The 23,275-nt window shown below is 39.3% G+C and overlaps 1 protein-coding gene across 3 annotated transcripts in view; it reads right to left on the minus strand.

Moving 5' to 3' along the window:
* Nucleotides 1-22,391, minus strand: part of ZNF106 (zinc finger protein 106) — a 42,926-nt gene extending 20,535 nt beyond the window's left edge. For 2 of the 3 annotated variants that reach the window (XM_040599882.1, XM_040599880.1), the window contains exons 1-7: nt 22,262-22,391; nt 13,996-14,081; nt 12,964-13,025; nt 7,360-7,557; nt 3,033-5,123; nt 1,602-2,220; nt 646-715 (exon numbers count right to left, since the gene is read on the minus strand). In XM_040599882.1, the coding sequence (XP_040455816.1) occupies nt 646-715; nt 1,602-2,220; nt 3,033-5,123; nt 7,360-7,557; nt 12,964-13,025; nt 13,996-14,049 (3,094 nt within the window). In that variant the 5' untranslated portion in view covers nt 14,050-14,081; nt 22,262-22,391. Of the gene's footprint in view, nt 1-645; nt 716-1,601; nt 2,221-3,032; nt 5,124-7,359; nt 7,558-7,693; nt 7,940-12,963; nt 13,026-13,995; nt 14,082-22,261 lie in introns of those variants that run through there. The other variant, XM_040599883.1, reaches the window with a different exon arrangement.
* Between the last annotated feature and the right edge of the window lie 884 nt (nt 22,392-23,275).

The following is a 23,275-nucleotide window of genomic DNA, read 5'->3' on the forward strand; positions in this document are numbered from 1 at the left end:
GAAAACATTCTGCCTAAAACACAGATGGTTCATTTTGATACACAGTGATGTGGATCTGTTAGGCACATTTGAGAAAGACCTTTCTGATGCCAGAATTAGAGTTTTGTTTGGTCAGGAGCAGGAGGGAGTGAGGCAGTCCACATTCATTTCCATTGAGGACAAAGGAAGGAGGAGTCAAAAAATAGGAAGCCTTGCCAGAGATGTCAAAACCAGAACACAGCCCAAGTTACACAGAGTACAAGTTTTCTGGTGAGACCACCCAGAAATAGATAGGGAAAGTTGCATGGCTGAATTAGAAGGGAGTGATGGGTGCTTCCCGCTTCAGAACTTCCATCCGAAAAGGAAAAAAAGGTCTCTTCCCTGAGCAGGGGAAAGCAAGCATCCCATCTGTGCAAACAAGCACATAAAGTGCAGGCAGAAAGGAGGCACAAGATTTTCTCTTAGAAATAACTTCTGACAAATTTACATGGGACTCTTCAGAGAATAATGTGTTGCAGACTTGAGAGACGTCCACCTTATGATCTCCATTAAGAGCCCAAGAAGCACTAAAATAACATTATGGAACTAGCATTTTAACCAAGTCAAAATACACATGTGAATCTGATATAGAGGTTATAAATACCTAGTAGTACGATATCCACTCACCTTTTTTCCCTTTGATTTTTCTTCTCTTATTCTTTCTTTCTAGACTAGGGATTTCAGGCGAAGACCCCTCCTGCAAGTAAAAATCATTTATTAACAAAAGCTACACGAACCATTTTGCCTAGATCAAAAAGTCAAACACCCACTGTCTTTTCAACCATTACCATAACCCTCAGAGAGGAACACACAACCAATTTTGCACATTCTCTATAACTCATCTTTTCGTCTGCTCTTAAAAAGAGGGAAGGCAACGAAGTGAGCACCATGTTTTCATCTCAGCTACAAAGAAATATCAAATAAGCCAACAGCCTTCTAGTTGCTCAGATGTTTAAGACTACACCTTGGGTCAGATTTTCTGCCCTTAGCTGAAGGTCTAGAGGATTAAATCAGTGAGGAATTAAAACATTACTTTCTGCACACAACAAAAACATTTTGATCAGAAACATTTTTTTCCCCCTTTGCGTAAATCCAAGACAGAACAGTGAAATAAATTAAGATTTGAGACATAATTTTAAGCATATAATTTTGTAAAACGGTTGTCTTGCTTGACCATAAGATCAGGAACATCAAGGAAAACAAATTTCTACTACAGCCTAGCTTCCATTTAAGTTTTGAAACAAAGACTCTTGAACCAAGACAAAGAGCCTTTCTGCTACACCAGGTACTTTGATGGAAATATTTTAACAGCTCTCATTTACCAGCATGAGCATGCCAGTTACCAAATAAAAGTTAAAGAGCATTTGCCATTTCTACTATTAAAAAAGATTAAGCAGAAGTCCTGCACTTTGAAGGCAGAAATGGAAAAAAAATCTTAAAGCAAATTCAGTCAAATAAGCAAATTAGTTTGAGGCTACAAATGGAGAAAGTCCTCTTTGCAGAGATAATTCCAAGGCTGAATAACCACTGACAGGAAAAAACATTTTTTAGGGCACCAAAGCTGGACAAAATTGCACACTTACTCCAGTTGCTCTTCGTTTCTTTCCAATTCCTTGGCTGTCATTCTGCTCAGTACCAGATGTGCAGCTACTGTCTGTAGCTGCATCTATGTTATTAGACACTGCAAAAAGTGAAGCATTATTTGAAGCTGGACGATTTTCTTCTGAGATTTCTAGTACATTTTGTTTTTCAAGAAGAGGAGTTCTCTTCTCTGGGCTCTCCTGGTCTTGTTTAGCGAGACCTGTGGCCTCAGAGGTGGCCTGTAGACTGTCACTCCTTCCACTAGTCTCAGTTCTTTCAGACATAAATGGTGACAAAGGAAGAGGAGATGTCTTCCGTTTCAAGTCAGCCTCAATGTCAGCGCGTGCCTCATACCCAGATGTTATGTGATGTGAGTGGCTGGCTGCAACTATTTGCCCACTTTCTTTCATTTTGGCTTGTTCATTGAAGAAACTATAAGCAGAAGGATTTCTGTCTGCAATGACACTGCTTTCAGAAAAGCTACGTTTTCTGGCTGAGCCAGGAACTGCTAAGGAAATCCCTTCCCACTGGAATCCTTCTAGAGTAGACAGATCAGATTCTTCACTGAGCTCTAGACCCTCTTGCTCATTTTGAACAAGAGGCACCATTTCTATGCCAAACCTTTAACAAGATAAAAAGAAAAATAAATACACATGTAACAAGCCAGCTAAATCTAGAAAAAAGCCTCCCCCTTCCCCAAATGCACATTACTGCTTTAAGAGATCAGGCAACTCATTACACCGGTATTCTGTGCTTTCTGTCTCATCTGGCAAAGGAGTATCTTCTTGTGTATCACAGAATTAGATTTAGTTGCTAAGAACCAACAGCATGATTTCCAAGTCGGAAATCACGTTACTATAATTATTCTAAACTTGGTTTGGAATAAGCAAATATGACATCTTTTTAAGATGCTTCAAAAACTTCAGGCTTGAAGAACGTTTCAAAAGTGAAGTATTATATAATTGCTTGCCCTAAACACAAAACCAGCGTATCAGGTTAAAAGATTAACAAGTGAAGCAGAAGCATTTACTCTGCCTGCAGCAATGCAAGCATTTCCTGTAGTCCTAAATAAATGAAGAAATAAGCAAGTCACAGCACTGTTCAGATTGTGATTGCATTTTTACATTCTTCCACTTACTAGAACTTGAAAAGCAAATATATTGCTAGTCTCCATATTCAAATATTAAGCAACTATTATGAAATGATCAGAACCTTTTCTGAGCAGCAGACTGCTATTATTTATGGATAGACATCCATAGCAGCATCAATCACAAAACCTGTAAAGTTATTTGTATACGCAAAAGATCGTGGTATAGCAAGCTTCATTCTGAAGTCTTAGTTTTAGGATTCTGGAATTCTTTTCGGATTTGGAGAAAAACCACCCACTCCCCTCAACACGCACACAGAGCACATTAGATCTGAGAGCTACCAACCTTGGTAAACCTTTGCCAAGTTCCTGTTTCTTCTTTGTTACCTGCTGGATGACTTGATCCCAGTTTACATTTCTCCGGGAAGCACTAAGAATCTGCCTAAGGGTGGGTTTTAGCCCTGACTCCTTCTCTGTCTCACTTCTCCGATGGCCGCTCACATTCCGAATACGCCGTGCATTATTGAGATTGGGCTCTGGAAGATGTGTCCCAACTTTGCTCTTCAGACTAATATGTCGTGTCAAGTCTCTTTGCAGGGAGGCAGGGAGGCCAAGTTTGCTTAAATCAGGAAGAAGGAGGCCTAATGACTGGCTTCCTCCTTTTTGCAACTCATGATCTGAAGGATTTTCAAAACCTTCCATTTCAAAGTGATCATGTGACTTGACATGCTCTTCGTCCCCTTCTCCATCCTGTGAAGCAGTTTTCAAACGCACGTGCAAATGGTCCTGACCACTCAACGGAGAAACTGTGGATCCCATCTGAATCGCAGAATCTTTTAGATTGGCAGAAACAACACTCGAAGCAGCTGGCTTTTCATCACCTTCCTTTTCAGAGGTGGCAGGTTTACCTTCTGGAGTGTCACAGGGTAAACAAGAACTAACAGAAGAACACAACTTTTCAACTCTTGCTTCTGACTTCTCACGTACGGTCAAATCATCATCGCTCACATCTTCTAATGAATCTAGTCTGAACTCGTTCTTTGGTGATGCTTTCCCAGTTTCTTCACTATTCTGGTTACTTGTATGCTTGCAAGAGCTTAAGGGAGTATTTTGCAAGGAATGGTTGGACTGAACATCTTTGGGGTTTTGTTCTGCTTCACTGAAGTTATTAACAGGCTCTGGGTTGCTACCAAGCACATCTGTGTTGTCTTGTAAGTTACCAGCACACGCACGATGCCGGTTCAATGAATAAGAGGAGACACTGTTTGTTTCCAAGTTCAGTGCATTCAAATGATTCTGCTCTTCACTAGTTGAGGATAACAGGAGCTTGACATTTTTTAAAAGACTGTTTGTGTCTTGCTTTGGGGAAGATAACTTTATATCTGTGATATTCAGAAGAGGAGACTTCAGTGATGGCATCCTACTACTCCTGCCATCATCTCTGTCAGGCTTTTCACCACTGGAACAGTCTTTCATTACCTTGCAAGAATCAAGATGATCTGAGGTTACATTAGAAGGGGAAGATGCTTCTTGTTTAAGTCTTGAAAGACTAACATTGGCTTCACAAGCTTCTCCCTTCATTGCTGAATCAGTAAGAGGCATAAATACAGAATCCATTTTATCTGGAGTTTTAGAAACATTATCTTCAGACCATGGTTGCTGCTCTGCAGCTTTCTGGGACCGGTAAGGAGTCCAGCGATACATTTTATCTCTGGAAGGACTGCCACTTTTCCCACTGACTCTTGAAGTTTTGCCTTCTGGTTGCTTCAACATACCAAAATCCAATGCCCCCTCAGAAGGAAGTTTATCACTAGTAAAATCAAGCAAGTCACTCTTATTTTTTCGATCTCTATATGGCAGAACATCAATATCTTTCTCCTGCTGCTGCCATGCATATCTTTCCTTATTATATTTAATAGGATCTACCAAATATGTATCTCCTGAGCTTCCAAAATTCCAGCCATTTGCACCATGAGGACTAGATTTCCAGTTTCCTCCATAACTCTTTGAATTCCAGCTAGAAAAATGACCTGTTCCTTCTGAGTGCCAAGTAGAATTTCTCTCCCTGGCACCGTGGTGCCAGTTTGATGTTCCTCCTCTCCGCCCACTTGGATGCCAAACATTTCCAGAATTCCCATAGTTACGCCAATTTGAAGAGCTTCCTGAAACATTCTGGTGCCATCCAGAGTGTCCCCTTGGGCCAAGTGAATGTCTGTTTATATTAAGGCTCCTCTGAGAGTGTGAAAATTTGCCTTGTCTAGGGTTAATATAATCATCCTTTTCCCATTTCCAGTCCCTTTGTGATGCATTATGATGATGCCACAATGACTGGTCATAAGCTTCTCTTTCTTTGTAAGTAGCTCTTTCTTCTCGCCTTCTCTGTGATCTCCTATCATCACATTCTAATTCTTGATTTGCACAGCTTGATTCAGCTTGCCTACAAAACAATTGAGAAAACCTAAATACTGATGCCTTTCCACACAAATCCAACAGCACACAAGTCTCATGCGTTTTATTTGCACTGGGAAGAAAACTTTTTTTTTAATAAAAAGAGACAGAGGTAGTTTATTTAGCTGCTTTACTATTCAGGCTTCTGTAGTGTTCAACTTTCAAAACTAATGTAGTACCTTCACTTAAATACGGTATTTCAAAATTGCTCTTACAAGAACAACTGGTTTGGTGTAGGGACAGTTCAATAGACTAATTCTTAAATATTTCTGTTTAACTCAGAAGATACTAGTCCAATAACTAGTAAATAGAATGGAATATTAAGAAACAAACAAAAAGAGAGCTCCTATCTGTTGTATAATCTTTGTTATTTAAGTAATCTTGATAGATGAAAAATTAATTAGTAGTAAGATAATTTTTTTCTGAAGACTATTCCATTGGTGTTAGATAGCATATCTAGAGCAAATTGATACAAAATAGAAGGAAAGTTTGGCTGAGAGAAGCAGTTACTTAGTGGAGAAAACAACTGAGATCATGACCCAGTTTATAAAGCTTCAGTTAAAACACAGATGTAAAACATCCACAGAAATTTTACCTCAGATACAAAAATATTTATTCTTATTTTAACCAACAGACTGGAACAGTCCACAGCCTGCAACGCTGAGTCTGTATGAGCCTCCCAGAAGCGCTATGTACTGCCCTTTGGATAGTACTTGTGCTTGACAACTTATCACGAGCACGTGGTAAATTACTAAATGCACATTTAAAGATAAATGCTACCTTAACACCAACAGCTATTCCTAGGGTCAGCAGTCTAAATGTTCCAAGTATTTATTCCACATTTAATAAAAGTTTTTTCCAAGAACTGATTACAGAAACGCTTCTTTCTGGCATCACAGGAATACATTCATTCCAGATTCCTGGATACACAAGACAGGAAACTTTCACACTACTGCCCAAAAACAATTGATTTGAGTGAACTAAAAGTTCCTATTGTACCACTCTAAGTTTTCAACGCATTCCAATTTTGCTAAAAGATGCAAATAATTACTCTCTAATAGTAAATGGCCTACTGCATAAGATAAAGTTGAGCTCTAAAACAAAGATTCAAAGAAACAATGCCTAAGTGATACTGTAAATTCTAGGAGCTGCATCAACTAGATTATGATCTAGTTGACTATTGCTGTAAAAGAAAAAAAACCAACCCTGCCGTATTAGTAACTTAATCCATATACTTTCTTTCCCCCCCACTCCAAACCAGCATTCAGCAGACACACTTTCTAAGATTTGTTGCCTCAGAATACCACTGTACTGACAGCATTACTCCTTTACTATAAAACAGGAAAAGTGACATTGTTGCTACCTACGTTAACCAATATGAAAACATTACCATCGTGCAGTACAGGGACACCCTAGTATGACAGAACACTGTCAAAACCAAGAACAACCACAGATTTGTGCACTGGGAGACACTATTTGAGATTTCTAGCCACAACAAGCAAGAGCTTCTTTCAAAAATCGTATGCCCCTTTAATACCACCCCCATGCCATAAATCTATTCAAACAATATATTCCCAACTGGAACATATTTGCAATGCACAGTTGCAGAGTTACACAGAAGATAAAAGGCAATACTTATTACTCTCTGCAGCCTTCCATTTCATAGTGAGCCACCAGAATTACGTTTAGCTAATGGTAAGCAGCAAGATAAAACAGGTAAGAAATTTCATTCAAGGATTACGGGATTTCAGTGTGACACTGACAGAGAAATCCGATTAATTTTAAAAATAGACAGATTAGGGTTTTATAACATAACCTTTTCAGCAACAGTTTCTAAAAGGCCAGTTCCTATAGACACACCTCACCCCAAAGAGTATTAGCACTAGTGTCATGTTTATTAAGCCTTTCAGTTAAATGGGTATCAAATATTAAAATAAAAATATTTGGGCTCTCAAAATCCACGATTCCACACTGGGGACTGTTTTTATCCATAATGGAGAATAGCTGTGCTTCCTTACTAGTAGCAGATCAACAGAACAGGCACATTCAGCAGAACCACATTTACATGTTGAAACTACAATATCCACACAGATCACTTGGATTGTTCTCGTAACATATATGCTGGCTACAGGCAGTGTACATTTCGTGAGCACCTACACCTTACGAGCATACCCCAACTGTGTTAAAACCAATTCTATGACCTAATAGGGGAAAGGAAGACTCACCGGTTCCGTTCCTTCCTTTGCTTGATTAGTTGAATCAGTTCTTTGTCAAGGTATTCTTCTTCTGCCTCTTCTTTCTCTTCCTCTTTCCTGTCATGGGCATCAACATTGTCTTTGTGTAGCTGGCTGGAGATGTGCTTGGCATATGCTGACAAACCCACCAGGGTCACCCTGCACACCTGGCATTCATGGTTACTGTCCCTAGGAAGAGAGGCAGAGGGTGGACTTTCAGTTCTGCCAACAGGCATGGCACGGCACGTATCTCTGGTCTTACTTTGTTTCCTCTGAATGTGCCCAAGTTCAAGGCAACTAGTTTTGCTCAGTATATTTAACTTACTTGAATTCTCTGGGGTTTTTTCTTTCAAGGTCTAGTTTCTTGATGGTCAGTTTCGAAGATTTTTTTTCCAACAATCAAGAGGTAAATGACTTGGTAATAAAGCTGTGTTAACTGAGAGAAGGAATTCTTCTTGAATTGTTGTACTCAAAATCTTATCAGAGGAAACATAGTGAGCACGGAGGCAGAGTGGAAGGCTTACAGAGCTAGCAGGAGCTGCTCTGAAGCCCATCCATGGTGCCAGCTGCACTGGGGAAGCCTGGTGACAGCTTCTACATTTAATCCTTGCCTTGAGCCTTCCCCCAGTGAAATTTAGAAGAGGGAGGACGCAGTACATGCATACAGCCAATCCTGATACAACATAATCTAAACTGGGACAGTTGAGACTGCTGCCTGGAATGCAAAGACTCCACAGCACAACGAGTGATGGAAGGGTGTCTTCAGTTCACTGTACTTTATTTGGTTCAAGTGTGCATGAGGTCTGCTTTCTACTTTAGAGGACTTGATCTTAAAAAATACAGAAATTATTTCAGCTGGAGGAAGTTGACAGCTGTGTCAGACAAATGGCTTTACTCATGTTTCTGTGAATACTGGATTAAGGTTACAACATTTTTTTACCTCCCCCCTCCCCAAGAAATTCAGATTTCTAAAAATACCTGATTTCTTTCTCCTGACAAAACCTTTCAATACTCCACTATTAAGGAAATATGTTGTTAATAATAAACCTAAACAAGGAAAGTATGTGCACCAGTTAAAAAAAAGTCAGAAAAAAATTAATGAGAGCATAGTCCACTGCAAATAACTCAGCAGGACTAACTTAGGACCCACTGCCTGCCTCCACAATGCTTTCTTCAATTCTGTTTAATTCATAAAAGCAGATCTGCATATCCCTATGGCACACTTGAGACCAAAGTCTTATAACAGTTGCATTATAATACCAACACACAGTTCATGACTGGGGGTAAAAAAATCAGATCCATACAAAAAAAAAAAAAAAAAAAAGACAAATCTGAAGTCTTTTTTTTTTTTTGAGTAAAGTTAAAAATAAAATAAGAAAAAAAAAAACAACCAAAAGATGCACCTTCACTCAAGATATTGAGCAAATATCCTTATTGGAGTTGTTAATGGCGTGTCAGCAGCTATGTCTTATTTATCCTGGAAATTTGTGGGTTTCCTGCTAACATAGTTGAGCTATTTAACCAATGCTGTCATTCAGGCACCGTTAGAGAGGATTTTATTTTAAATAGACTAATTATTAGAAATTATTTTTTTACATTTATTTTGTATGTTGCGGCCTAACTAATTCCCGATTAAATATTTGGATAAATATTTACTAAGTCAGAAGCCTACAACTTAGTTTGTATTTTCCAGAGGGTGTACTTCATTTTGCACTTCACACTCACTAATAAATATGCAAGTTAACCCAATAAAGATAAGCAAATACAATCAGTAAATGTTACTAATGCCATTGAAGAATCCTCTCCATGTTCATAAATGCCACATCTATGCATTGCTAATAAGACTTGTTTTTAACTTAGGACATCACACAAGGCAAACTGCAAATAGAAAGCTGGTTTCTTGCTGAAAAAGGTGTTCTTTTTACATAACGTTCCACTTCAATCATAAGGAAACTTCAATGAGAAACAGTGGTACTAATTAGGTTTTAGAAAACAATCCAAATCCTCCCTCTGACCCATGTTTCAATTCTTTCATAAAACCATCATCCTCATTTATAGACTAACTGAATAAATGCAAGGTTTTACTTACTTTGGAGAAAGCCAGTGAGTTAGCAGCTGGCCTAAGGACAAAGAACTTCTTTCTATCACTTATAACTTGCGAGTTCCTAATTACAAAGCTGTCGCTCTTGGACTAACTGACCATCTGGAAAGAAAAGATTTCTCTGTCCTGTTCTTAATCTCTATGAATCCAAAGAATAAAACCACTATTTTTTTCTATAAGAAAAACTGCTTTAATTTAACATGAATTGGTTAGTGGTTCAGCTAGTTGCACTTAAGGGAATTTACATTTCCTTCAGTTCTTTCCTTCACCTATCCCCATTAATATCAGCCAGAACTGAGCACACTCCATGACACACACTGATCATGTCTATGCATTTCCCTATCATACAGGAACTCAAATCACAGTTGCTCAACATGAAGGCCAAAAGCAGTTTGAAATAAACATAACAAAAGTATTCTCAGTATGAACACATTCAAGAGCTTTATTTACTGGATGTGTGTGTGCTTCAGATGGCAGACTCAATATGCCTCATACAAGATTATTATTTCATTTCAATTTAAAAACAAAAAACAAACCAAAAAGCAAAACAAAACCACTAAAGCTCGGTTCTTGACAACCAATTCTCCCTATGTATCACATGGAATAAGACTTCAAGAAGAGAAAAGTCTTACAATGTTTCAGAAAATTATTCTAGCTCTTGAGATTACTAAATTAACTTTAAAAGGAGGAAACTGTGAACCAATGTATGCATTTCCTTTACCTCTTCCCTACAGAAAATCTAAAAAGTGATGATGCTAAACGTGAAGGTAATAAGATGCTGATACTACACATTTTAACGGTATTATCCTCCGTTACACAATTCAACCACACTCACAAGGCTGTTGCTTGTGCTTCACATTTTCTACTTGAGAGTACCATTTGCTTTACAAGGCTGCAAGGCTCTGAAAAGACTTCTACTAATCTTAAATGAGAGGAAGAAGGAGAAGCACAGGGGAAGAGAACAAGGCTGCTTCTGCAGAGTGAAAAATGAAGTTCATCATTCATTTTGAGAACAAACATCTTCCATGCATTCTTCTAAAAGTAATGAAGACAGTTACCTTTGTAACAGAAAATGAAATGATGATGAAACAAATTTAATTTAATTTCAGTCTTATGGAAGTGGAAACCCAAGAACTGTCAGATCACTTAAAAGTCACTGCAGACACATACGTAAACTTGAAATTACTGTGACCTTCAAAAGTCATAAACTAACAAAAATAAACAAACATTAACTTAGAAGGCCAGAAATAAGATGCCAAAATGTGTGAAATTTTAAGACGACCTCAGAATCACCATCCAAAGAAAGTCCAGAACACAAATGCACTACAAGTTAGCTGACCAGAAGCCCCAAGGCAGGTTTTAGTGCAGAGGACATTCCAGTTTCTGAGCACCCCCTCCCAGCTGTTCAGTAACAGAACATCCTTTTCACACTCAACAGGACAGATACCAAGCAGCATGATGCGCTTGATCCCAGTCATATTTTCAGAACGTTCCTAGCTCCCAAGATACCGTTGTACAGGGCAGAGAAAACAAAATTATCTGGGAGTTTTGTTTGTGTTTTGTTTTTCTTTTCTTTTTAAGTAAGTAGCTGAATTCAGAAAAAGAACTGTAGGGCTGAGCAAGGGATGGCAATGGCAGGACAGGGGGGAAAAAAAAAAAGAAAAGGGTGGGGAACAAGAAGAATTTATCACTTTTATGTCCTCCATCTTTACTACAAAGCAATTTTTACTGAAAAAAAGAAATAGCTTCCAAAAAGCTGCTTTCATATGTTTTCTCAGTGTGACACAAGAACAACTTTGTTGATCTGGATAACTTGAAGGTTTTCTGAATCCCACTAAAACAAATTTCATTTCAAGAGTTAAAAAATATCAGAAAGAAAAATAATCACATTTTGATAGTCCACAAACCCCCGCCTTAAAACAGGTTGGTGATAAAGATTCTAAAGGTGGAAGTTTTTTTCCCCAGTTTACTAACCTGCTGTGAAGCCGCAGACAAATTAATCAAATATTAAATGGAAGCAGAAATTAGACAACAGAGGTTGTTAACAGACAGTCAATATGCACTTCAAGGTAAGCAGTATCTTTTTACATACTGTCCTGCCATAAGGGTTATATTATTTTACACAGAATTTGAAATGTTAGCAGATGTAAGTGGGCATACACATACGCTATGCATTTTCTGGAAGTCTTAACCTAGAAACATTTTAAAGTGCTGATTTAGACAAACTACAGCAATACTTAGTGATTATACACAATAGTAGTATAAAATACTATACAGCTGGCTCAATTAAGGGTCTTCGTCTGTGGCAGGTACGTAATACAATCTTGTACTCCAAATGCGGACACTTTTCTGCAGCTACTCACATACTTTGCATATAGAGTTACTGAAGAGAAGTAAGTTTCTAACTTCCTCTAGTTTTGAAATGTAGTAAAACAGAACAGTTTCAGCACAACTTAACCACATGGTACGATGCCATTAGTATCTATCATGGTATAGATCAGAGCCTTAATTTCATTTAGCCTTTCTTTAATAGTTAACTTTTTTAAAAAGGGGCCTGGAGCAGCCCTAACAGCTGCTTGCTTTCACCTTACAGAAAACAGCATAAAAGCTATGTGAACAAAAAGCTAGCGTGTGAACACAAATGGTCTACAGTTTTTCTTCCCTGGATACAAGATAGATGTCCTGACAAAATGGATCTCCCACACCTCTTAAGAGTTTTAAGAGGATCACTTCTTAGCCCTTTAAAAGGCATTAAAATATTTGCCATTTCCACATAAAGTTTGTGCTGCAAGAAGATTAAAAATTAGTCTGTAGATCGAATATTTACGTGCAGACTATCTGATCTTGCCAGGTACCTCAAAATCCATACATCTGAAAGCATTTTTAAAAATGCACTCTGGTTACAACCTGATTTCATATTATCAGGATGATACTTAAATACCCCTTAACTCCCTCCTCCTGCTTTCCAAAGGTTGCAAATTAAACCAAGGAAACCAGAAGGAAGACACCATCCACATGGTTAGGTCCCTTAACCAAACAGCTGGACCAGGGTGGCACAGGACAAGGCAGTCACTCAAGCAGATGCAGCCTTTACATACAAAATATCAGTCTTTTCACAGTGGTTTAAAAGATGAACAATTGCTTCTATATCACTGAAAACTTTTTAGAAATGAAAACACCAGTAACTCCGCCAAATGTAGTATTTCAGCCCTTCCAAAAACCAAGCATGAAACTGCCAAGACCTAAAAAACATGTTCTTTATTTCACTGCAGTCCAAGAAATACAAGAGAGCTTTCTTCCACATCATTCTTTGCCTCCTGAGTGGTTGACATTAAGAGAACATGTTAATTCACAGCTTTATCACAAGGCATGCAATTAAGTGATACATAAAAATAAATTGTGCAACTCAGCTTGTATGGGAAAACAGGACATGATTTCTTCCAGAGAGTGACAGACAAAATGCAGAGAGGAAGGATGCAAGATTGTTCTCGTACCTTCCCTTCAGGTTTTCAAGTTCTCTGTGGTGAAGCATGCTTCTCATGTGTTCTTCCATCTCCTTCAACATGGGGGAAAAACAGTAAAATTGGTCAGAACTGAACAAAATGGTGTATCACAGTTGAAAAGCTCACTTTTGAGAGCTCTCCTGCCTTGCAGGAAGGTGTACTCTACTCCTGTAGGGCTGTAGCAGTTGCCATTTCCATTTCTATGACTGTGAAAGCACAGTCACACTCCCAGGAAGTTATATAATGTTACCTTTCCTGAGGAAGGACGCACAGGAGTCACCAGAATTCAACAGAAGGGGTGCGGAATTCCAGGAGAAAGACAAATAGGAGTGCATGTGGCAAAGTGTATTAGACTGATTTTTGACAAATTACTGTTGATCATTTTTATTAAAAGTCTCATTGATACCACTCTCCAGAATCACACTACTTAAAACAGTTTTCCTGTGCAACCTGAGCAGTCTGTGTTTGTATTATGACATCGCTGTAATTTCATCATCATCACATCCTATTTTACTCTGCTAGATGCACTTCAGAAACTGCGATGTATATAACACCTACAACTCGTTGTTTACAGCAACCTTGATCCATGAAGTGCAGTGCTGTTATAAATAGTTGCTATTGAAAGACAACAGCTGGAAGAGAAACATTCCATGTTTTCCTTCCATACAGAAACAGACCTCCCAAACGGAATTTAAGAAAATGCGATATGTTAAGAATCCTATGATACACAATTTATAGCCAAATGAGTCAGTGCTTTTCACTTTCGTATCTTTATACAATATAAAAAACTCACAAGACCTCAATATTTTTAATGCTCAGAATCAAGTATACTGCACAGCTCATTTCAAGAAAGATACTCTAAAGCACATGCAAATACATTACTTGATTTGTGATAGACCTAGTTCAGTATATTCCTGGTAGAGGGAGAAATCCTCCACACTTCACACAATTTTAAAACGAAAGCATTTCTTACACACTTTTCATATTGGTATCTACCAGTAGATGTAAGCATGAATTATTTACCTTTTTTGAGTTGTACACAATATGACATAATATGCATTTTCGTTCTTGAACCATGCTTATTACTCTGGAGAGATCTTATCCCACACCTGCAAATAAACATAATTTAAAAAGAACCAATATTTAGGATTTTTTTTCATTAACCTGTTTTAGTAAGGAAAGTAAAAATAAGTTACTATTCATGAAAACACCTGTGTTGAGTTTCTTTAAAAGAATACTCACGTCTTGTGCATAGTCAATATTCTCCAAAAAAAAGAAAAAAAAGTAGTTTTGAACAGTCATCTAAAACAGCTATAATAAAAAGTAGCTTTCCCTTTCTTTCATTTTGTTCTTTGTTCTCCAAGACTTCCTTTTACAAGCAAATACAGGTCTGTAGGAATCCTCTTGCTACTGAAATCATATTAACAAAACACTTTTCAAGTACCAAGATGAGAGGGAGATAAGGAAATGGGGATCAAGCACTGTAAACTCAGATCTTCATTTTGGTACACAGGGCAGCAAAAGTAAGATATTTAAGTCCCTAGGAAAATGAAATTAAGGCTATGCATACATGCAATGAAAGCCAGCACGTCAAATTAAATGCTATACGTATTTTTGTCACAATATTTAATTCATAAGGAGAACAATTAAATCAGAGAGGTACATAACAGTCTAGGTTATAATACAAGGATAGACATGTCTGCAGAAGTAATAAAGTACAATCTTTGCCCTTTTTTTCTTAAAAGACGCTAAAATACAGAATAATTGTGCATTGTAGTAATTTTTTACTGATTGGCAGAGGCAGTTCCTCACCCTTAAGTGGAAAGAAATGTATCTTTTTACTACTAGGACCTTTTATATCCCCAAACAAAACCACAAATCCTTCCAAGCTTTGCCATTAGCCAACTTCAGAGCTAACTTAGCTGATATCATCAAACAACCTACAAGAGCTTTCTTCACAGCTCTTTCCACAATTTACCCTACAAAGTTAATTCTAATTATTTATCATCAACCTTCTGTATCAGGGGCATTAAACCCTCTGAGTCTGATACTGACTTGAAGCTGTGAGCAAAGGGCAAGAACTGGATTTTTACCAAATCCAGATTACCTAAAGAAGCTCTGACATTCAGTGGTACTGTCCAACTGTAAACAACTAAAAATAAGCAAGTAAACCCACACTGACTCTAATTCCAAAATGTAGTTCTCTGACAAACAACTCTTTTCCTCCATGTTCATTTACCATTAACATACACTCTAGTTTCTGTCTAGCTATCCACCAGTATCAAGGGGAAGGAACTGAGAGTTGCAATAGCCCTTTCACCTTTAAGCAACAGAGAAAGCAGTTTCCTCCCTAAAAAAAAAAAAAAAATCCCTATCATCATACCAAAACAAACACACTTAAAACACAACAGGAGATTCAGTCACCTTCTTATGTTACCTTACCAACACTCCTAGAGTGCCATTCTTGATCTTACTGAAATACCTGATAAGTGTTTAAATATGCATTCTCTAGCTTCATCACACAGGCACCTGATGTACTCGAATCGTTAGTAACAGCTATTTATTTTGACAAATCGCCCCCAACAAAGGTACAAGATCATTCAGAACTTTGTACCAGCCTAGGTCATACAGAGCATGCATATGAATTCATATGGTATCAGTGACGTACATGCAAAAGCACCTACCTGCCTTCATGGAAGGTCGGCACACAGAAATAGCAACTTCTGGAACAAATTATTTTGAAACCACATATAAAGAGTATAACTTGGGTTTAAACATATTTCAACTGAGACAGCAGTTCAAGTTAATATATTGAGTAGAGATAAACTGAGGTATTTCAGTCTCATGATTTTCCAGTAAGTTATTAGATGAGTACAGGAGCACATGACCAACATATTGTTTATACACAGATCAGTGCAGCTGCAGCAGATCTAAGAGAATTATTTATGATTATACGCAAGTGATAAGGGTTTGGATGACTACCCAATATAGGAGCTATTTTAATGTGATTAATACGAGGTTGCTCCTGAAAAGCAAGGGTGCTAATCCTTGCACCAATTTCAGATACTTCCTTTTGCATTAAAATATTCTGTGCTCGCTCCACATTCTTCACCAGCATTACTTTGTAGTTTAGAGGAGTAATATCCTACATGTGTTCAAGATTACTCAAGCATTTACAGAATTCATTCTGCACAATGGTGAAACACCAGCACGGGACTTGGATCAGGAAAAGCAGGCCAGTAAAGTATGGTGACTTGCCAACGCCAGTTTGCATGTAACATTAAAAAGCTTCCACAAGTAGAGCTAACATTACACCCGTTTTGGCTAATTAAAGCATACAATGACTATACATGATTACAGGAAGTTTTAGGCTAACTGCCCAATCAATGGGGCATTACTTATGACAGAGTACTAAAAATACCAGTGGAATTCAAATGCTATTGGATGTCACTATGAAAAGTGAAACTTTCACCTCCACAGAGACAAGCCATTAAGAGGCAAGGACTTAGAAGTAGAGAGTCAGTAGATGCTACAGGGACTGGGAGAAGACAGTCTCATGTTTTCTTTCCAGTTCACCTCTTGACTTACCGTCTACATAGAGATAAAACACTTCCTATCACCCTTAGCTTTCTCCCAAATCCTGCTATAAAACCCGTGGCTCACTTTAACGAAGTACTTCAATTTCACTGTACAAGAACTTTCATGAAGTACTTTGAAAAACATTATAAATCCAAGGTATACCCTCACTATGCAACAGCGACAAGAACCAGACAGCTTTTGAGCTATGCAATCCGTGATGGCATTTAATCTCATCATATACCGGTCTGTTCAATCACAAAATTTTCATACTGAGAAACTTCAGGAACAGAGCTTTCTCTACATAAATACAGACATATTTGAATTATTAACAACAGCAACAAAAAAATCCCATATTTTAAACAGCAGACAACCTTCAAGCTTTTATTGGATTTAACAGTTTGTGCTTTTGAAATCACCAGCTTGCTCCATAGCATAGAATACTTAAGGGACATTAATAGGAAAATGAGCTACTCTAAAACACAAGCAAACTGCAAGCAAAGATAAGGTTTTACCCCAAAAGCCCACACCATCATATAAGGAGAAACACGTCAAGAGCAAAATGCAAAGCCTTCAAAACAAATGAGACACTACGACAACTATTTTGAGGGAATGTAATCCTCAGTGTTCAATGGGTGATTTTTTATTTGTTTGTTTTAAAGGAAGGGATGCATTTTCCAACTGTGTGATACAAGCGCAACTTGCCCATAGCCTGCACCTGCCCAGAGCTTGGAAATACCACAGAGTTTTTAATGAACTTAAGCAAGGCAGCTACAGACACTTTTGGAGAACACTTCTCACGAGTAAAAATAGTCTACAAAGAAAAGAAGTCATTAGACTCCTTCCTGCTACAACATCCATTTGTCCACAGTTATTCAACCTTACCGGATAACATACATTAAAAATGTACGTCAAGGTTAAATCTGCTACAGACCAGTGGCTGAACACTGACTATATAAAGCCACAAGTACCATAGAGTGGGGCAGGCAGCCCAGCATTCCAGCTGCCTAGAAATCCTCAGGAGGCCTCAAAGAGATCAGCAGCACTGGCCTGTCTTAAAGGCCTGCCTGAATGCTGCACGTCCCTACAGACAGCAGTGGAAACTCTACACTTGAGAAGAGCAGAAGTCTAGAAGTTCACTGTGTCAGAATGCTTGGCAGCAAACGATCCTCAGCTCCTCACAGGGATGTGACTCCTGCTTTAGTGACTTCTCTCCTGCAGCAACTGACTGCAGACATCCTAGTTGAGCTGCAAAACACTAATCCAGCTGCCACAAACACGGGAGAGGAGAGCAGAGAGGAAAGAAGCGACTCACCACAAAGTACATTCATAAAATCTTTAGTTGGTCAATGGGAGGAAGTGGTGGACACAAGGTCATTTTGACTCAGAGAAGCCTCTTCCTCAGAAGAATTAGGAATGGAAGCGTATTTAGGCCCTGGGAAGAACTTAAAACAACCACTGCTAAGCTAGACCATATGTACTTTCATTATCAGCACAACTAACTTTGCTGATCTGTCATGAAGCCTAGTCTTTCCATAGGAAAACCTGGAGAACTCCACACAGGCCTTCGAAATCTGTATCCAATCACAGAATACGATAACTGGATCTACAAAGCAATATGATTGCTAATCTAACTAATAATAATTTATTAAAGCCTAGTAATAGAGAAATATTTTCTTAAGGAAAAATTTTGTGACTATAAAACCATTTCCCTGTATTACATGCTGCTCCACACATCAAAGCCCTGTAACGCTGTAAGAATGCTGTATAAAACCAAGTCATTAATCATAACAAGACAGAGGCCTATGCTCAAATTTCACCACCTTAAGCAGAATTTAGTGGAACAAAGCACCAACATTCAAAGACTATCTTTCCTTCCCGGATTCACTGCCCTAGAGACATCTGAATTCACTATACGTTTCCTTGCTAGACCTTAAGTTTTAACCATTACCTTAACATTACTTCTGGGTATATGTGGGAGGCACTTTAACCTTCCTTCTGAGATGCTGATCTATACAACCTAATCCAATCAACAGACAGAAAAGTAAGGACTTACTACAGTTAAGTGATGATTAACAGCATTATTTTCTAGCACACTATCATGCACTGTATAAACTACTTTGTAGTCACCAGGTTGTGGGTTTTTTTAACATGACAAAGCGATAACTATATTACAGCCCAACAGTTAAAATACTTGCACAAGAAGCAAGACTTTTATGGTAAATTCCTCCCTGCTTTTAAGATTTAAATTCACCCTCTCGACAGGGTACTCTAGACCTCTCAGCACTGAAGCAGCACCACTGCATAGCAAATGTTATAAATGAGCAGCTGAGGCTCAACTGTTTTGACGCTGAGCCAGGAGGAGATTTCACAGATCAAAGTTCTTTAAGTTCCTGTTAAAAGTGATAAAGTAGACTTCACTAACTAGTCTAGAAGACACCTAGCAGAAACCATCTGTGTGCTACCCCATGAGTACAGCTGGCTTTTTACAACATACAGGAAAGGTATACTGGAGATAGGGAGACTATAGAGAAATACTTTAAACAGACACAGGAACACCCAGCACGAACAGAGAGTTTTTACAGATGTCTATTTTTATTTTAAGTAAATCTAAGAATGGGGTGCAGACCAGAACAATATACACACTTTAAGTCACAATCAAACCGCATCTTTCTAATTCCCTATATATAAGCAATGCTAATGATTTCCTAATATCCAAACTTAAGTTTTCCTCGCTGTAAAGTGAGATGATAACTCCTCATTAGTGTAAGTAAATGCCTTATCACTGTCTAACTTATTATAGCTTTTTACGTACTGGAAGATTCAGGGATATACACTGTCCTAATTGGAACGGAGAGCTGTTCAGCATCATTGCTGTATGCTGTCATTTCAGACACCTAAAATCCACACAACTGGAAAGCTTCTGTTTTCCCCTATACTCCCAGTTCATTTTTAGACATACACAAGCTCTTTTTCTTCAGATGTTTTCCTTAAACAACACATTTCCTGAGCCTATTAAAATTGCTGTTCCTCTTTCCAAATTGCCCAAAACACTCTAAAAGAAATGTCCAAAACTGGACACAGCACTCCAACTAAGACCCCTATTACCACCCTTCAGAGAAGGGAATTGTCTTTATACCTCTATTACCATTACATAATATGTCTAAAACATAATCGATAATGACTGAGCAGAGTCTTCTTAAGAAACAACATAGTGATACACAAGATGTGGGACAAATAACTGATTTAGGTATTTCCGTGACTTGCAAAAGAATTCACATCAGCTTATTCTGATAACCGTGTGTCACTTAATAAAAGGTCTTCAACAAACAGACCCTTATAAGAATGACAGAAATACCCACCACTTAATTTTACACTTATTTCTGTAACATTTAGCTGTATCTTTTTCCATTCCTAGGGTATTTAAGCTCATATTACCCTTCACAGGTATGCATACTCCCATCTTTTTCACTGATGAGAAGTTAAGAACAGGGACTAGGAAGCCATCTTAAGACAATTCTATACATCCTATCTACTGCAACAGAAGCAGGTAAAATGACCCAGAGTCCCTAAGAAAGACCTATGTAAACACAAGTGTGTGTAGGAGAGCAGTCAGTCATTGGGATTTTTCTGTTTATACAGTCACTACAGAGTAAGAAGAACCACTGGAGAGTGATTTGAGGCACTCAAACCAAGGTAATCAGGTCACTCCAGTGCATGGAGCTTTGGTGCCAAGTAAATTCAAGTTAAGGATCCCAAACATTAAGACAACAGTCACTAATGACAACGCAATAGAAATAGAGGGGTCTGTCTGAATTCTTACATCTCTGTAATGCAGTTTGTCCCAGGGCTGAATATTAGCAGCTCCATCAATTTGGGATCAAAATATAAAATAGTCTAGGACTAGATGAGAAAAAACAAAAAAAATCCCTTACGCTACAAATAAGAAAAACATTTTTATAAAAACAGAAGTTATTTGTAATGCGTAACATTCTCTTGTTTTCCTATAGGCTTGAGTCAGGCAACATCACAAATCTTATGACACCATCTGGTGGCAGAATTCACAGGCGATGATTACCAGCTGTTAAAAAGAATTTGCTTCCAGATATCTTATTAATTTTTCCATTACAAGATGAAGTGGAAAAACTAATGGAAAATTACCTTAATGTCCCCTAGATGAAGGTATCTACAAGTCTTAGCATCTCCGTACACAATTTGAACATGTGATTGCTGTTCTTTGTATTGGATATCACAGCCCTGCATAAATTAAGATGCATTTGGCTGACATCTCTTCAAACATGACATTTTTTGACATACAGGCTAGAAGTTACTCGAAGTTTGTCACAGCAACCAAACTGATGCAGGAAACGGACTAACATAGTTGGTTAAAACCAATGACTTGTTCCAAATTGAAAACACTAGAACCTATTCAATGACTTGTTCCAAATTGAAAACACTAGAACCTATTCAACAAACTTCACGTACAAAAATAAGTCAGTTATGGAACATACGTGGTGGTGCAAATGCAGTTGCCTTATACTGCTAGTTCAGTTGAAATCAAGCAACCACAAAAAAAAAAAAAAAAAAAACCACCCACCAAAAAATAGTTGCCTTTAACAGAAGGGACTTCAGGATAGGAATCTATTTTCCAAGGTAAGAAGTTACCAACCCACACTGCGTTGACCCTTAGGACTTGCAGTATTCATCCCAAATATTGCAGTGCTAATGGGGAGCTTCTTTTAAATTTCAGCAAAACTATTAATCAAATTTTTGGAAGGCTTAAGTGTTTTTTAAAGCTAGGATCAGTTCACCAAAACAGTCAATTAGTTTAATACAGTAACTGAGGCTTGACTGAAAGAAGTAGCACATAACAAAAGAGCAGAAATAACCAGCAAAGATACGGGAAAAGCTGCTCCAGGAAGTCATGCTGAAAACAGTCAGTCAAATCTCAGTCCTCTTCTCTCTCAGGTCATGCCTTAGAACTCATCTGTACTACAAAGCTCCTTACAGCTGCACTTCAGAAGGCATAGGACATAAGGTGAAAAGGAGAATTTCTTACTTGCCTAAGACCATTGTTATCAAACCACTATCAACAAAATATATTGAATTATCAATGCCATTTCTATCCAATGTTCATAAACTTTTCCCAAGTTGAAGTTCATAAGCACCCCTGAACAGTTCTTAATGCAAGTTTGCATGTGAACTACCCTGCTTGTAATGATGACTGATTACTTTTAAATATCTCATATTTCATTGAACTATTAAGACTTGTTTCACACCATCAGTCCCACTCCTTTTAGGTTAACAATATTTACCATCAGATTTATACATGCTTTCACACATCACGTTTTTAGCTGTATAAGAAAGGTAACTAGGCAACTTTGTACCCAAAGTCACACTTCAACGCTGGAAACGCTTCTAGAGGATATGAAGAGACAGCATGATAGCTACACACCTGCTCTAACAAAGCTAGTATTTAACAGAATTAACAAAGTTTAGGCATCACTACCACAAATATAGGATGCTCACAACGCAAAACAAAAGGTATGCCCGCCCCAAAGAAGGATGCCCGCTGCACGCCCTCCAGGCCGGGCCTGCCCCGCTCCCCTCCCTGAGGCCGCCCCCTCCGCCAGAGCCGGAGTAACCCCCCACCACCCCCGCCACCGCCACCGCGCTCCCGCAGCCCTCTGCTCCCCGCAGCCCCGGTACTCACACATCGCACCCCTCGCCAGGGCAGCGGCCCGAAAACCCATCCCCCTGCCGGGACAGAACAGGCCCAGCCGCCGCCTACCCCCGAGCCCGCCGCCCGCACAGCACCAGCGCCGGGCCGACCCCACCGAGACCCGCGGCGCACGGCGGGGCGGGGCAGCCGCCCGGCACAGCCAATGCGCCCGCGGGACGGCGGCCGCGCTGCACGCCGGGAGCGACGCCTGCGCCCCCCTGCTGCCTGCCGGGAAATGTAGTCCCGGCGGCGGGACACCGGGCGCGGCGTTCGAGCGAGGACAGCGGCGCTTGTTGTCAGTCAGGGGCGTTATCCAGCCGGTAAAGGTAACAGACGTTGTTATCATCTGGAAATGGAGCGCCGTAAATACACGTAGCGCCACGCGCTACCACTCTGAAAAGCGGGCGCTGAAGGCGGCAGGTGCCTCAGCGGCGAGAAGCCGCTGCGGTCGTGCTGGGCCAGCCCTGCCGGGGCAGCTGCGTCTGAAAAAGCTGTTCCAGCAGCGATTCGGGAGACAGAGGGACAAGTGCATGTGATTGCAACCAGGCGGTGCAGGGTGCAATAAGCCTTAGTCTACCGGGCCTTTCTAGGAGCCAAAGTCCGCAGCAGCTCTGAGCATACCCAGAGGGAAAACAAGGCCTGGGTCCAAGATCACAGCGGTTTTACTGGAAGAGGAACCTTGGAAGAGCATCTAGAGAACAAGTCTTACAAGGATTGGCTGAGGGAACTGGCGTTGTTTAGTCTAGAGAGGAGAAGACTCAAGGAGGACCTTACTGTTCTCTACAACCACCTGAAAGGAGGCTGTAGGCAGGTCTGTTCTCCCAGATAACAAGGGACAGGACAAGAGGAAATGGCCTCAAGTTGCACCAGGGGATGTCTACATTGGATGTTAGGAAATATTTCTTTGCTGAAAAGGTGGTCAAGCATTGGAACAGGCTGCCCAGAGAGGTGGTGGAACCACCATCCCTGGAGGTGTCTGAAAAACATCTAGATGCAGTGCTTGGG

The sequence above is a fragment of the Falco naumanni genome, chromosome 7, assembly GCF_017639655.2.
Source record: "Falco naumanni isolate bFalNau1 chromosome 7, bFalNau1.pat, whole genome shotgun sequence".
NCBI lineage: Eukaryota > Metazoa > Chordata > Aves > Falconiformes > Falconidae > Falco > Falco naumanni.